This window comes from Melospiza melodia, chromosome 13, assembly GCF_035770615.1.
Source record: "Melospiza melodia melodia isolate bMelMel2 chromosome 13, bMelMel2.pri, whole genome shotgun sequence".
Classification (NCBI taxonomy): domain Eukaryota; kingdom Metazoa; phylum Chordata; class Aves; order Passeriformes; family Passerellidae; genus Melospiza; species Melospiza melodia.
In genome coordinates, this window is record NC_086206.1 from 14,632,583 (window position 1) to 14,645,897 (window position 13,315).

Sequence of the window (13,315 nt, forward strand, 5' to 3'; positions counted from 1 at the left end):
CTATAAACAGCAACTCAGAATAAAAATACAGCTGAGCTGACAGTCAGGGAGCATCTCCTGCCTGGCAGCAATCCTGGCTGGTAGCAGTGCCCATCCCCGAGATGGAGTGAGGGCACCTGGGCTGCAGCAGCTCCCCGCATCCCACAAGGGCTGTTTGCAGGCACCCTGCAGGCTCCAGGTGATGGGGTTGCTTTAACCTCCTGTTTCTCCTTTCCCTGGCTCTCTGCAGGCCCCAACGCTTTCACGGAGGGGGTGGCGTACATCCAGAGCCAGTACGAGAGCAAGAACAAGTCGGCCAACAAGGAGATCTACACTCACATCACCTGCGCCACCGACACCAACAACATCCAGTTCGTGTTCGACGCCGTCACGGACGTCATCATCGCCAACAACCTGCGGGGGTGTGGACTCTACTGAAGGCCCTCCTCCTCCTCCTCCTTCTTCCTCCTCCTCCTCCTCCTCCTCCTCTCCTGGCACCGCCCGGAGCATCCTCCGCTCCCGCGGACAGGTCCTCCCTTTCCTTGGTTTTTCCTCCTCAGAAGATGACAAGGAAGAAATGCATAATTCCCTCCTCCTGTCCCAGAAAACTCTGCAGCAGCAAGTTCTGCTTTCCCCAGACCCATTTTATTTTATTTTGGTTCATCTTTTGGTTCATTCCCTTGCTGCCCCATTCTACTCCTCCGTTCCAATTCACAGTGTTGTGCAGGGAGCTAACGCATTTCCCACGAAGTGCATTTCAACTGCCAAAAGACAAAAATACTTCAGTTTTAAAGAGAGAAAAAAAATCAAAGCCTTAAAATACTGGTCAGGAACAGTGTAGTTTGGAACCAAAATTTCTATTTTGCCTTGAAAATTAAGGGATATTGTTCATTCTCCTGGTATTTGCCTTTTTTAAAAAACGCTACTCCTTTGGGAAGTGCTAAATACAACCTGACCATTTTGAGGGTACCTTACAGCTCCAGTTCTGACCCCTGAGCTGGAGAGTTTGGTGTTAAATGCAGCTACCATAGCTTGGATTTGTACATTCTCCTTTTTTCCAGACAGCTATTTGAACAAGTAAAACAGCCATATGAGTTCTGCTGGTGTCTGAGTAACATGGACACAGTAACAAAGCCTACTAAGCCTTGTCTAAAAGCATTCATTACTGGTAGCAGTTTTACCTCAAGTTTTTCAAAATTAATGATAAAATTTATCTAGTGGTTGCTGTAACCCATTTCTGAGGCACTTCTATGGGGGCCATGGAGGCACTGAGCTGGGATCTCTGGAATGTAGGCAGTGAAGATGCCCCAGGAATGGTTTCCTGATGGAGACTCAACACTCAGTGGCATCCTGACAAGGAATCCAGCCTGGGGACCTTTCCCACAGCACCTCCCAGCCTTAGTGATTCAGCAGAGGTGGTGCTCCTGCAAACACACAGCATCACTTTCCAAACTTTAGCCTTGAAATGCTGAGGAATAAAAAATATTTAGCCCTGTCTTCTTGTAGGGAGAGTCTGAACACCAAGTGCCAGAGATGGGAAAGGTGCTCTGAGAAACCTCCCCATGCTTGGGCAGCAGCAAAGTGTGCAAGAACCTTGTGGCCCTTCACTGCCCCTTTGGGCATCTGAACCCCTTGAGAAGCACAACCAGGTGCTCTGAGCCTCCTTGGCTGAGCACAAGCTTTCCTGTGTCACCTCCTGCCTGAGTGTCCCAGAGACAGCTCCAGGGTTGGTGTCTCCGGTCAGGGCATCTCTACCAGGATTGAGATGGATGGTTAACACTGGCAAAGGACAGCAAGTGATGGAGTAGGAAGGAAAAGTGCAAGGGAAGGAAGAAGGAAGGGGAGGAGTGAGAAGGATGAGGGTAGCACCCAGCACAGCAAAACTGGGGGCTCAGAGAGGACAAATGCAGGTGGGCTGAGGTATGTGTGGCCACCACCAAGAACTCTGGGTGCTGCTGAGTCAAAGGCAGAAGGGAGTGTGAGAAGTGGGGTGTCACCTCTAGGGACATGCAGGGACTCTTAGAAGTCCACTCCAAAAGCTTGTTAGTTGCCTGAGTGAGACAACCACCTCTGAGGTCCCACTCAGGGCCCACCTCACCTGGGGGCAGGTGGGCAGTGTTGATCCATCCCTGCCTCTTCTCTGCCTCTCTTAGAAGTCCATTATCTTGAAAAACATGAATCTTTGCAGGCTGGCCAGAAGTTCAACTGTTCTCTCTTGGGAGCCTGAGCTAGGAGTGGCTTTCAGGTCTCAGGAGGTCTCCTCAGGGCTGTGGTTGAGAGGGACAATATCTCTTCTCACTGTGCTCATTTAGGAGAGAGGCTGTGAGAGCAGCCCCAAGCAGCACAGCCCGAAGGGAAGGGGCCAGGTGAGAGTCAGTGTGCAGGAGGCAGTGACAGGAACACATATGGTGGCACAGCAGGGAGAGGACAGGGGGAGAGGCTTAGGGATGTTTTGAGAGACAAGCTGCACAAGAGAGATGAGGCAGCTTGAGACAGCAGGAAGGATGGGAAGAGAAGGGCACCTGGAAGCCAGAGCAGAGTCCCCATCAGGGGCTGTGCTCTGCCAGGACAGTATTTGTGGGACATTTGTGACAAATCCCCAGCCAGGGATGTGAGCAAGCAGGGAAGGCCTGCAGAGGAAAATGAGGTATCTGTCACCCATCCAGCCAGCTACAGCCCAGCATGGCAGGTAACTGCCAGTAACCCCTAGAGAGCATTAAATGATGCATTTGCTATTGTGCAGCAAGGACCTGCTGCTGCTCTGCTGGGCACTAACAGCAATAACACAACTCCCTGCCTCCCCTGCTCCGGCACAAGCCAGCACCCACCTTTCTCTTCACCATCTCAGCCTTAAAATGCCTCCAATGACATCAGCTCCTGCAAAGAGCTGGCCAAAACCAGGAGCTCCTCCCTGCTCCTCTCATGCCACAGCCCACCCACACATCTGTCTGAGCCCCAGCAGGAACATCCAGCATCCACGTGGGTGTTGTGTCAAATCAGGGCAGAAAAACCACACATTGGTTACATTTGGTACCTACACTGTGTAACCACTGGGCCCAGAGTGATGATGGCTGGTGCTGGCAGGGATGCAGGTCTTTTATTAAGCTCTATAAGAAGAGTTTGATCAGAAGCACTGGAGTTTTGGAGATGTTCTGTTCCCACCCCTTGCTGTGAATGATGTTTTAGCCAAGCAAATAAGTAACAGAAGCCGTTCCCAGGGAAGGCAGCACCACACCAAGACTTTGTGAGCTCCCAGCATAAAGCACACAGGAATATTTTGGTAAAGACAATTTAAATTAACTTCAAACTCTGCCAAATCCAGTCAAGTGGCCAGTGCTGGCTCAGTGCACTTTTACTGCTCCCCAGGCTGGATTCAGGTAACCCATTCCCAGCTTTGGGAGGTCCAAGCCCCCTCTGCTGCCCTAGCAGGTCCCTGCCACGTTGATGACCATCAACAGCTGGTGCCCCATGGGGAGAAAAGGGAGAAAAAGCAGAGGAAATGTTGCCACAAAGAGCCTCTTCTTTCATTTTCTTTGGCACATTGTGTGTCTAAAGCTTCATCTCAGCTGCTGCTGCTGACATTCCCTCCCTCACACGAGTGTCATGAGGATTCACTGACAAATGCTGGAAGCAGCCTTTGGAAGATGAAATGCTTCCAGTGTTAAACACTACTATTTCTCCTGCTTGATGGCCGTGTATAGATCTTTGTCTGCAGAGCGCCTGCCAAATCATTACTCATTGCTGGCTTCTGCATCCTCTGAAGCCCTTCCTGACAGATGTGCCTTCTGCAGGCAATCTTCTGCCCCATGCTTTTTCTAAACACCAGCAATTCTTGCAGCAGTTACCTAAAAAGTACCTTTAAATGCATTGCCTGCTTTCAAAAGCCTTTTCTTAACAGCCTCTTGTGCTTTGCAATTGCTGTGCTCTGAATCCAGACCCTTGCAGGTCCAGAGCTGTGTTTGTTTGCAGTCTCCGCATAGCAGGGACGGTGCAACTGGTACAGCTGCATCAGAAATCCTACCAGGGCATGGAGGATAGATTTTAAAAGCACAAAATGGAAACAGCTATGTATACACCCTGCTGCCCTTCAAAGCTAATGTGGGAATTTGCAAAAAAAAAAAAAAAAAAAAAAAAAAAAAGCCTGTTTTGGGATGCAGAAGGTTTTTAATGACTCAGGTCACTGTTCCAGCAGCAGAAGCATCCAAAGGGTGTCAGCATTGAAAGCAGCATTAGCAACTCGTGATGAGCTTCAGACAGCAGCAAAAAGAAAGAAGGAAGCTCCCTGTTGGCTTGCTCCATAGTCAATGAGAGGGTTGGTGTGGAGCCATGAGACCACAAAAATGCAAATAGCTTTTTTATTTAAACAACAATTTCAATGAAATAGAGAAAGCCACACAAGAAAAGTCTTGCAGCGCTGCCGGGCTGAGCTGCAGAGCTCCTTGGGAGGATGCAGTGGCTGGGCTGGCTGGGAGAAGGAGCAATACCCATGCCCAGGGAAAGCACACACTGAAATGCAGCACAGGCTGCCAAAGGCAGTTGTTAATGGTGCCCAGAGAAGCCGCACACGGCCTGGTTTGCGCGGGGCCGGAGCGGCGCTGCGGGAGCGCCCGGCGGGGCCATCTGGCACTGCTGAGCCCCGGCCCTCCCTGCACGGCCACAGCCCCACTGCCAGCCCACAAACACTCGACTACAGCTCCCTGGAGTTCTGTACCGGAATGAGCTCCTTGCCTGCAGCCACCTTCCCTGGATGGCCGGCCAGCCTGTCCCTCCATGGAGGGGACAGAGCCTGCCGTGCCTCCTCTATCGATGTGATTTTGTTTCATAGGACGCTGAAAGTGTTAATGAGGGCAGTCTTTAATGTACATTGAAACATATCTGGTGGGTTTAATCTATCATGGCATGAGCCCAGTGCTTGCCTGCAAGGGAACAGACCTTGTTCTCAGTCCAGGAGTGCAGTCTCCAAGAGGTCAGGATGTGACATAGAGGATGTCCTTTTGCCAGAAATGCCCATGTGCCCAGCCTCACTGTGCGGCTCAACAAGGCAGACATCACCCCTGGGGGATTTGCAGTCAGGGCTGGGAAGGGGACCAACCCTGCACTGTTAGTTTGTGTGACATGTCCCAAGCCTTTTGTGGTCACAAAGTCTCCTGGAGCCAGGGAGAGTTGCTGAGTTCCTGGAAGAAGGCTGACCATCTGTCAAGTCAATTAGAGAAGCTTAGTTCCAGTGTGCTTGGGTGTTTTCATGGTTTGTCTTCAGGCTTCCCACCACAAACTCCACACCCATTTCCAAGGAGACTAAAGCACTCATTAGTGATCTGACACTGGGCATGTCAAGGTCAGTAGAAGTGGTGTTACTGAGCATCACCCTGGGCACCCAGAGCCATCACTCAGTGCATCCCCAGTGCACACACGAGAAAGCAGAGACATGGTCCAAGTGGCACAAAATTGCAGACCACTGTCTCACCTCCACCTCCCTGCAGGAGAGAGCAGGCAAACAGAGCCCAAGGCTCTGAGACTCCAGGGTACTGTGTCATTCCTGAGCTCCAGCACTGACACAGGGTAATTGATGCTGACAGATATGACCTATATAGTTATACTGAGAATGGGGCTATGGGAAGGGACTTTGCACAGGACCACTGATGCCCCAACAAGCAGCCTGTGGGATCTTTATTTTTGTGCAAACACAAGCAAGGGCAGCTCTTAAACACCAATGCCTTAGTGAGAGGAGGACCAAAGCCTCCAGCTGGCACCCTGCAGGCAGAGGGAAAGGGAGCTGGATTCAGGAAACAGCCCCATCTCCCCAGGAGGACAGCTCTGTTCATGGACACTGGGTGCAGTAGGCACAGGGAGGAGAGACCAGGAGAGGAGGTAGAGGGGCTGGGAGCTGCCTGGATGCTCACTGCCCCAGGCCCTCTTCCACCCAGTGTCCTGGAAATTAAGACCCAGTCCTGACTGTAGTGCAGGCAAGCAGCTCCAGAGCTAAAGCTGCTGCTCCAGGTGGGGAGAAGAGATCATGGCAGGTAAAACACCATTTTCAGCAGTGCCTGAGTCTCACCAGCTTTTCCAGTGCTGGACCAACCCGGTGGTGCTGGGCAAGCAGACAGGATTGTTTAAGCACCAGCCATGGCCCTGTTAATTAGCCCAGTCCCTAATTTGTGCTCCTCAGCCCTGTTCCCCCACCTCGTTTTTCCCACTTCAGCTCGACAAGGGAAGAGTGACCATCATCACCCTGCTGCCTCTGGGCTCCTGCTCCCCAGCACATTCCCAGAGGATCACCGGAGGCCGTCACCATTTTCCTTTTGCTGGTTCCCGCTGAATCATTTCTCCTGCATGTTTGATGGCCCAAACTGTATTAACTGTAATTTTGTACGAAGAGTGACTGTCCATTGGTTTAATAGAGCATTAGTTATTGTAATAATTTATTGGCTGTTGGTAATGTATTTATTAGTTACAAAATGTTAATAAAGTGCCAGCTCTTTTCTAGTGTGAGAGTGGTTTTATTGTGTCTCCCTTGAGCACATCCAGCTTCTCAAACTTGTGATTTCACCTTATGGCTGCTCCACAAACACACAGCACAACACACAGCACCAGCTGTCTGCCAGAGCCTCATCCACCTGGAAATAAGGACTCCAAAAGGATGTAACCAAAGGATGCTTCATTTTATGTAAGTATTTGGCAGGATTTTTTTTCCTTTGCCCACCAGAGGCAGCAGCAGGGCAGAGCATCCATGCTGCCCCACCTTTTCCTCCATCACATCAGTTACAAATCCTTCACAAGGCACAAGCTTTGCTTTTCTTTGTGTGAGCACAAAATCAGAAGATCCACTGCTGGTTCAATTCAGTAAATGGTGTGTTCTCCTCCTTGCAGTAGCACAAAATGTGGAGCATCCCTCCCTCCCTTTCAAACAATGCTTGAGCCAGTTTGTTCTTTTATGTTTAAACTAAAGATCTTCCATTATTTGAGGCATAATATAGAAGTAATGAACTTGAAGAAACCAAGAGAAAATTTTCTACAAACCTCAGCAAAGGAAAATGAACCATTGCTCCTATTGACTTCACCAAATTCCAGTGATGTGGCTTCAGCTGGACCCATCCTCAGGCAGGAATTTCCACATGGCCCATCCTGTGAATCAGACAGAACTACACGTCAGCTTTGAGAAAAGCAAATGGCTGAGAGGGAAAGGATTTTGCTTTGTGTATTGATACTGGGGATTTTTAGAACTTTCTCCAGAACACCATCCTGCTCAGATTCTGCCTGGGTGTTCAGAACCCTGAAGTCATCAGGGTTATTTTGCCTGAATGGGAATTCTCATTTCCCTGGGCAGAAGCTTTATTTCAGCTGCTCTTCTACCAACAGCATCGCTTCTTTATTTAATTAAATACATGCATAGGACAACAATGGAGATGAACAAGGAAAAGCCCATCCTGATACTCCCCATGAAAATCTCAAGACCCAGCAATTTTGCAACAAACACAAGTCAAGAAGAACCACATCCTTTGGTGGCAGTTTCTGTTTTCCCTATGAATAAAGCCTTTTTTTAATTTCAAGATAAGGATCAAATTGAAGTCCCAAGGCTTTGGAAAGCGCCTGCCTGGCATCCCCAGCTACTCTTTGTCAAGGAACCGACAGTGCAATCTCAAAGCCTTTCAAGATGAAATCAGACAGCTGCTAAATTTTGCATGCAAAAGCTACCGTTGAAGTGGAGCTAATAAAATGACTCACTAATAAAACATTCATGGAAAACTCCAAAATGTGTAATTGGGTCATCATTTCATTAGCAAACACACGTGTTCTCGGGGATTTTGGTGAGTCCAGAGCCCCCTTTTGCTGTGCCTCCAAAAAAGGGGGTGTGGGGGGATGTTGTGGGGGGGTGTTTGCTGCAGAAGGGTTGCCCACCCACTGCAGAGCCTTTCCAGGAGATTTCCACAAGGCTTTTGTGAGCAGCTGGGTCCCCATGTGAGCTTGAGGCAGTCGAGCCAGAACTGGGGGGCTCAGCCCCCAGCAGGGGTCACACAGAGGGGCAGCAGCTCCAGACTTCAGCAAGCCCTGGGTCTGCACCAGGAGCTGGGTACAAACAAGGAAAGGGGCACAGGGGCTTCCTGAAACGTCCCCCAAAGCTGTCAGTGGACTAGCAGGCAATGGCTTTCTGGTGATTCTGAGAGCAAGTTAATGATGGAGAAAATGCCTGGGAGCTCTTGGAGGGCCAGATCTGTCCTCTCCAGTGGCACCTTCACACTGAGTGCATGCACCTGCATGGGAGCACCCTGCTCTGTGGGGCCCTGTGGCACCCAGTGGGGCACAGGACAACCTCACCTCACCTCTTCCTGTTCTGCTGTCTGCTCTCCACTTCTTAAGAAACTTTGGTAGCATAGGGGAAAAATTACTGTTTATGATTTTGTCCGCATGTAAATGGAAAAAAATAAAAGGAAAAAAAAAAAACAACAAAACTATAGCTTTTAGAAATTTACCCTTATGCTACTACCAAAGTTTTTCCAAGCCTAAAATCTCCCTGGAGCAGCCTGCAAGCCCAGAACTCTCAGGAGAGGTGGGAAATGGGCTGGCAGAGGCACCTGTACTGGTTACCACCATGCAGGTTACCTCCTTGGGCCACCCAGCCAGCACGGGTATTTTCAAAGCTGAGCTGAAGATTTTTCCAGGGACAGGACCTGCCCCAGGCTCTGGGCCATTCCTTGGCACTGGTCTCACTACAATGACACCACTCAGGGCCAAGTACCCTTCCAGGCAGGTCCATAGGGCCACCCTGGGATGGCCAATGCCCCTTCCATCCCACTCTCCATGCCAAGTGTGCCCAAGCTGCTGGCTGATGCTGTCTGTCCATCCTTTATTTGGGCTCTCCAAAGGATGCTTCACGGGCACCCAGTCCCTGAAGAGAGACAGGGCCCCTTCCCTACTCCTTTGGTGTGGCAGGGGAGGAGCAAATTACTTTTTTTCTCTGCTCTTCCTTGAGGTTTCAAGTGTCTGCCCTTCTAGAGTGGCCCCACAGGGCTGTGGGGGAGGATCAGCTGCAGCCCCACACCTGCCCTGGCCTCCAAGAGGAGCACAATACCCCATTTCCTCCACCTTTGTAACCAGCTCACATTTACCACTGTCTTATTATAGAGATTTTTTTTGCTTTCTAACCATTTCAATTCACAAAAATGTTCTCCTCTCCTCTAACTCTGTCTTTGCCTTCCTCTCTCCCTTCTCTCCCTCTGTGCTCCCCTTTGCAGAACCGCATGCACGAATCTCTCATGCTCTTCGACTCCATCTGTAACAACAAATTCTTCATCGATACCTCCATCATTCTCTTCCTCAACAAGAAAGACCTATTTGCTGAGAAGATCAAGAAGTCACCTCTGACCATCTGCTTCCCTGAGTACACAGGTAGGTGCTGGGGCTGGCACAGCACAGCTGCTGTGACACCCACCCTGCGCCACCGGGGCCGGGGGGACAGAGGGGACAGGGCGCCTTTGGGGGCCCAAAAGCACCTTCATGAGCTGTGATGCAGCTCCAGCACCCCACTCATGGGCTGGGGCTGTGTCCTGGCTGGGGCAGTTCTTGTGGCAAAGGTGCCTGAGCAGCTGGTGGGACAGAGAGGGGATCAAGACAAATGGAGAGGAGATGAAATGAGCCTGGGCACGGGGAGCTGTGGAAAGAAGACTTGGCAGGAGCTGACTGGCCACCACTGGAGCCATCCTGTTTGCTAGTGGTTCCTGGGAATCTCCTGTGAGAGGAGGAGCTAAGACTCATGGTCCTCCAGGCTTCGTCCTCCAGGAGTGCCTTCACGCTGGGTGTGGCTGGGGGAGGAAAGAGCCCCTTTACAGCAGGGATCTGTGGAACCTCTAGAGAATCATCCATTTTGTGCTGAAACCAACATGGCCTGGGGAAAAGGATAAATAACCAAGAAGATGGGCAAGAATAGATCCTTTGGAATTCTCTAAGGGAAAGAAAAAAGCCAGTTTAAATTCAGACTCGAGCATCCCCTGCAGATACTGAGGTGTCTCTGAACTATTCCACCCAGAGCACATCCACCCTGGATGCCAAACCCTGGGGACAAGGAAGTCCCCCAGCAAGATGGCACCCATTCCCCTACAGCATAAGTACACCAGCATTTCCACCGGAGGCATTCAGGCTTCTCCATCCCAAAGGCACCAGCATTTCCTCACCTGGTAGAACAATCCAGACTGTCCCACGTGCAGCTGTATGGCACAGCCAGGCCACCCCATGGAGGGGCACAGCCCGGTGGCACCGGCCCAGCCTCCCTCTCCTTTGGCCACCCACTGCATCAGGAACGAGGGGAACCAGCGAGCTGGGAAAGGAAAATAAATCTCCAGATAATAGCAGCTCTCGCAAAGGCGATTTCAGGGGCGTAACTCAGCTTTGTGGCTTCCCGCGAGGGGCCAGCGCAGCCTCTCCCGCTGCCCTAAGCAGCTTAAGGCAATAATGCACATTTTTCGGCTCAAACATCTGGCGCCTCTCCAGCCCACCTTCCCAAAGCAAAAACTGGGAGGTTTCCCAGTCACCACACGTGTGTCCCCACACGGCTCCTGGGCCACCAGCACCACCCCAGTGCCAGGGTGAGCCCTTCAGCCAGCCCAGGCGGGGCACACGGGGGCTCAGCCCCACCGAGGGGGTACAGCTGGTGTCCATGGGTGATGTTGGGGTGGCCGCCAGCTCTCCTGGCCATCCCTGCCCCTGCCTGGCCGAGGGGCCACCAGGCCACTCCCCTCCAGGCCAGGAGCAGTGTGCGGGTGTCCCTGTGCGGGGACATCCCTCAGGCTCGCCTGCTGGGCACACCTGGGGGACCCTGCCCTGCCTGGGGGACCCTGCCCGGCCCTTGCCGGGGGAAAGGGGGAGAGGGCAGAGCAGCAACACCCAGGGAAGGAGGAGCCCTCCACAGGGCTTGGGTGTGATGTTTTCAGGGAAAATGGGGCAGAGGGCGAGCAGAAGGGTAATGGGGGTGGGAAGGAGGGAGATGGGAGGAAAACGGACCCTGCTAAGGGGTGAAGGGGAGGGTGGGTGAAAATGAATAATTTTGCCCGTTTCTGTTCCAATGAAAGCTCCCCGCGAGCAGCGCGGGGCCGGGTGTGCCGGGAGGGAGGGACGCGGCCCTCAGGCCTGACCCCGCTCTGCCCGCAGGTCCCAACACCTACGAAGATGCGGCCGCCTACATCCAAGCACAATTCGAGAGCAAAAACCGCTCCCCCAACAAGGAGATTTACTGCCACATGACGTGTGCCACAGACACGAACAACATCCAGGTGGTTTTTGACGCCGTCACCGACATCATCATTGCCAACAACCTGCGGGGCTGCGGCTTGTACTGACCCCGCGCGGCGCTCAGCGACTGCTTGGGTGGCGGTCCCGCCGCCAGGAGAGAAAAGAAACATAAAAATAACGGGAAAAAAAAAAAAACAACCCCAAAGCAACCACACACAGACACACAGACACACACACGCGCGGGGAAAAAAAAAAGATAAAAAAAAAGAAATGAAAAAAAACAGATTGAAGGAGAGAAATAAAAGTCATCATAATCATGCGAGTTGGTAAATAAAAAGGCATAAGGAAAAATTATATATATACGTATATATATATATAAAAAATCCACACCCACCTTTTTAGTTTGTTTTTTCGAACCGCCTTGTCCCAGCAGGCTCCTCCCTCCGGGCCGCGGTGTCCCGGCCTGGGGCACCCCTGGCCTGTGGGGCTCTGCCCGGCCCCACCATCCCACAGCTCCCCCGTACCGGCAGGGAAAGCGGAAAGGGCAGCGCCCGGGGGCACTCCGGTTCTCCTCCCAGCAGTTATTTGACCATGGGCTGCTATTTTTAATTATCATTATTATAATTCATTGTTGTGGGTTGGCTTTTTTAAATTATTGTTATTTTGTTGGTTTTTTTTCCAGCATGGGCAAGGCCGGGCTGCCCCTGCCTGTCCCCGGCCCCGCTGCCACCTTCAGAAACAAAAAGATTTTTCTTTCTTTTATTTTCTTTTCTTTTTTTTTTTTTTTTTTTTTTTTTTTTAGGAAGGAGGGAAAAAATTGGAAACTGCCCCCGGCCACATGTCACAGCTAAAAAGAGAAAACAACAAGCAGACCTTCTCCCATTTCCCACCGTGACTGTTCGGGGGGAAGGCTGCAGTGGGGCATCCTCCTCCTGCTCCCTTCCCAGGGTTTCAGGTCGGATTTTCTGAATTCCCACCCCAATTCAGGCCAAAGCCCTCACCAGCCCGAGCCGGCGGGTTTTTCCCATTTTTTCCCTCCTGGTTTAGCAGCTCCCTGCTCCCGGTCACTGCTCACTCTCCAGGTCCGTATCCAAAAGCACAGCTCGGCCCCCCCAGCCATAGTCCCCCTCATCCCTCCTTCAGGGCCGACCAGGGACATCAGGGAGGGCTAGACAAATATATATATATATTGGTTTCTTTTATTTTTTGTTTAGAGTATTTTTTTGTTTTCGTTTTGTTATTATTTTTACCTCTCCAGTGAATGCTTTTTTGTGCTGCTTTTCTCTCCCCCTCTCCTGCCCCAGTCCTCTCTCCCTTTTAGTGAATGGTGTTTTCTCTCTCATGTGGGGATGTTTGTGCTGCAAAATAAGAAAAAAGGGGAAAAAAAAAAAAAGAAAAAAAACTTTAAAAATCTAACTTAAAAAAAAGGCAAGAATGAAAATAATTTAAAAATTTTAAAAAACACACACAAAACCACAAAAAAATAACTTAAAAAATAATAAAAAACAAGAAAAATCGAATGTAGTGTTTACATTGAAGCCACTGTTTTCATGACCAATCCCTTGTCATTTCTACTTTGATTAGTAACCAGACGTCTTCACAGTTTCACTTTTACGAGTTACCTTTGCTGAAGAAGAGCAGTCACACCTGTTCAAAAGAAAATGAATAAATAAAGAGGAAACTTAAAAAAAGATATTATATATATATATATATAAAAAGCGCCAGGTCTTTCTAAGCCTTTCTATTACCAATCAGTGAGGTTTCTGTGATATATTACACACTGCCAATCTCTTTCTCTGACTAATGGAAAAATTCATGTGTAGCTCAATAAAGAGAATGTTTGTCTGTACCCCGGGCTCTCCCTCCCACGCCTCCGCCTCCTTCTTTCCCCCATGCCTGCCTGCCTCCTTCCAAAGAGAGGAAGAAAAAATACCAAAAATCACATTTTGGGGGGGATTTGCTGCTGGTAGCAGAGGGAGAAGGGAACTATGGATTGGTGTAAATATAGAATGGGTGTAAATCCTAAGAAAGCCATGGGTGGAAGCTCTCTGTTTCTTCCAAAGCAAAAGTCCCCCCAGGCAAAAAAAGATCTTTCTTTCTTTAGGGAATGCAAAGC

At 50.4% G+C, this 13,315-nt stretch overlaps 1 protein-coding gene across 2 annotated transcripts in view; it reads left to right on the top strand.

The window, feature by feature from the left end:
- Positions 1–13,048, top strand: part of GNAO1 (G protein subunit alpha o1) — a 142,035-nt gene extending 128,987 nt beyond the window's left edge. Inside the window, exons 7-8 of one of the 2 annotated variants that reach the window (XM_063167849.1) lie at positions 9,210–9,363; positions 11,119–13,048. In XM_063167849.1, the coding sequence (XP_063023919.1) occupies positions 9,210–9,363; positions 11,119–11,306 (342 nt within the window). In that variant the 3' untranslated portion in view covers positions 11,307–13,048. Of the gene's footprint in view, positions 1–229; positions 6,466–9,209; positions 9,364–11,118 lie in introns of those variants that run through there. The other variant, XM_063167848.1, reaches the window with a different exon arrangement.
- Positions 13,049–13,315: the final 267 nt, after the last annotated feature.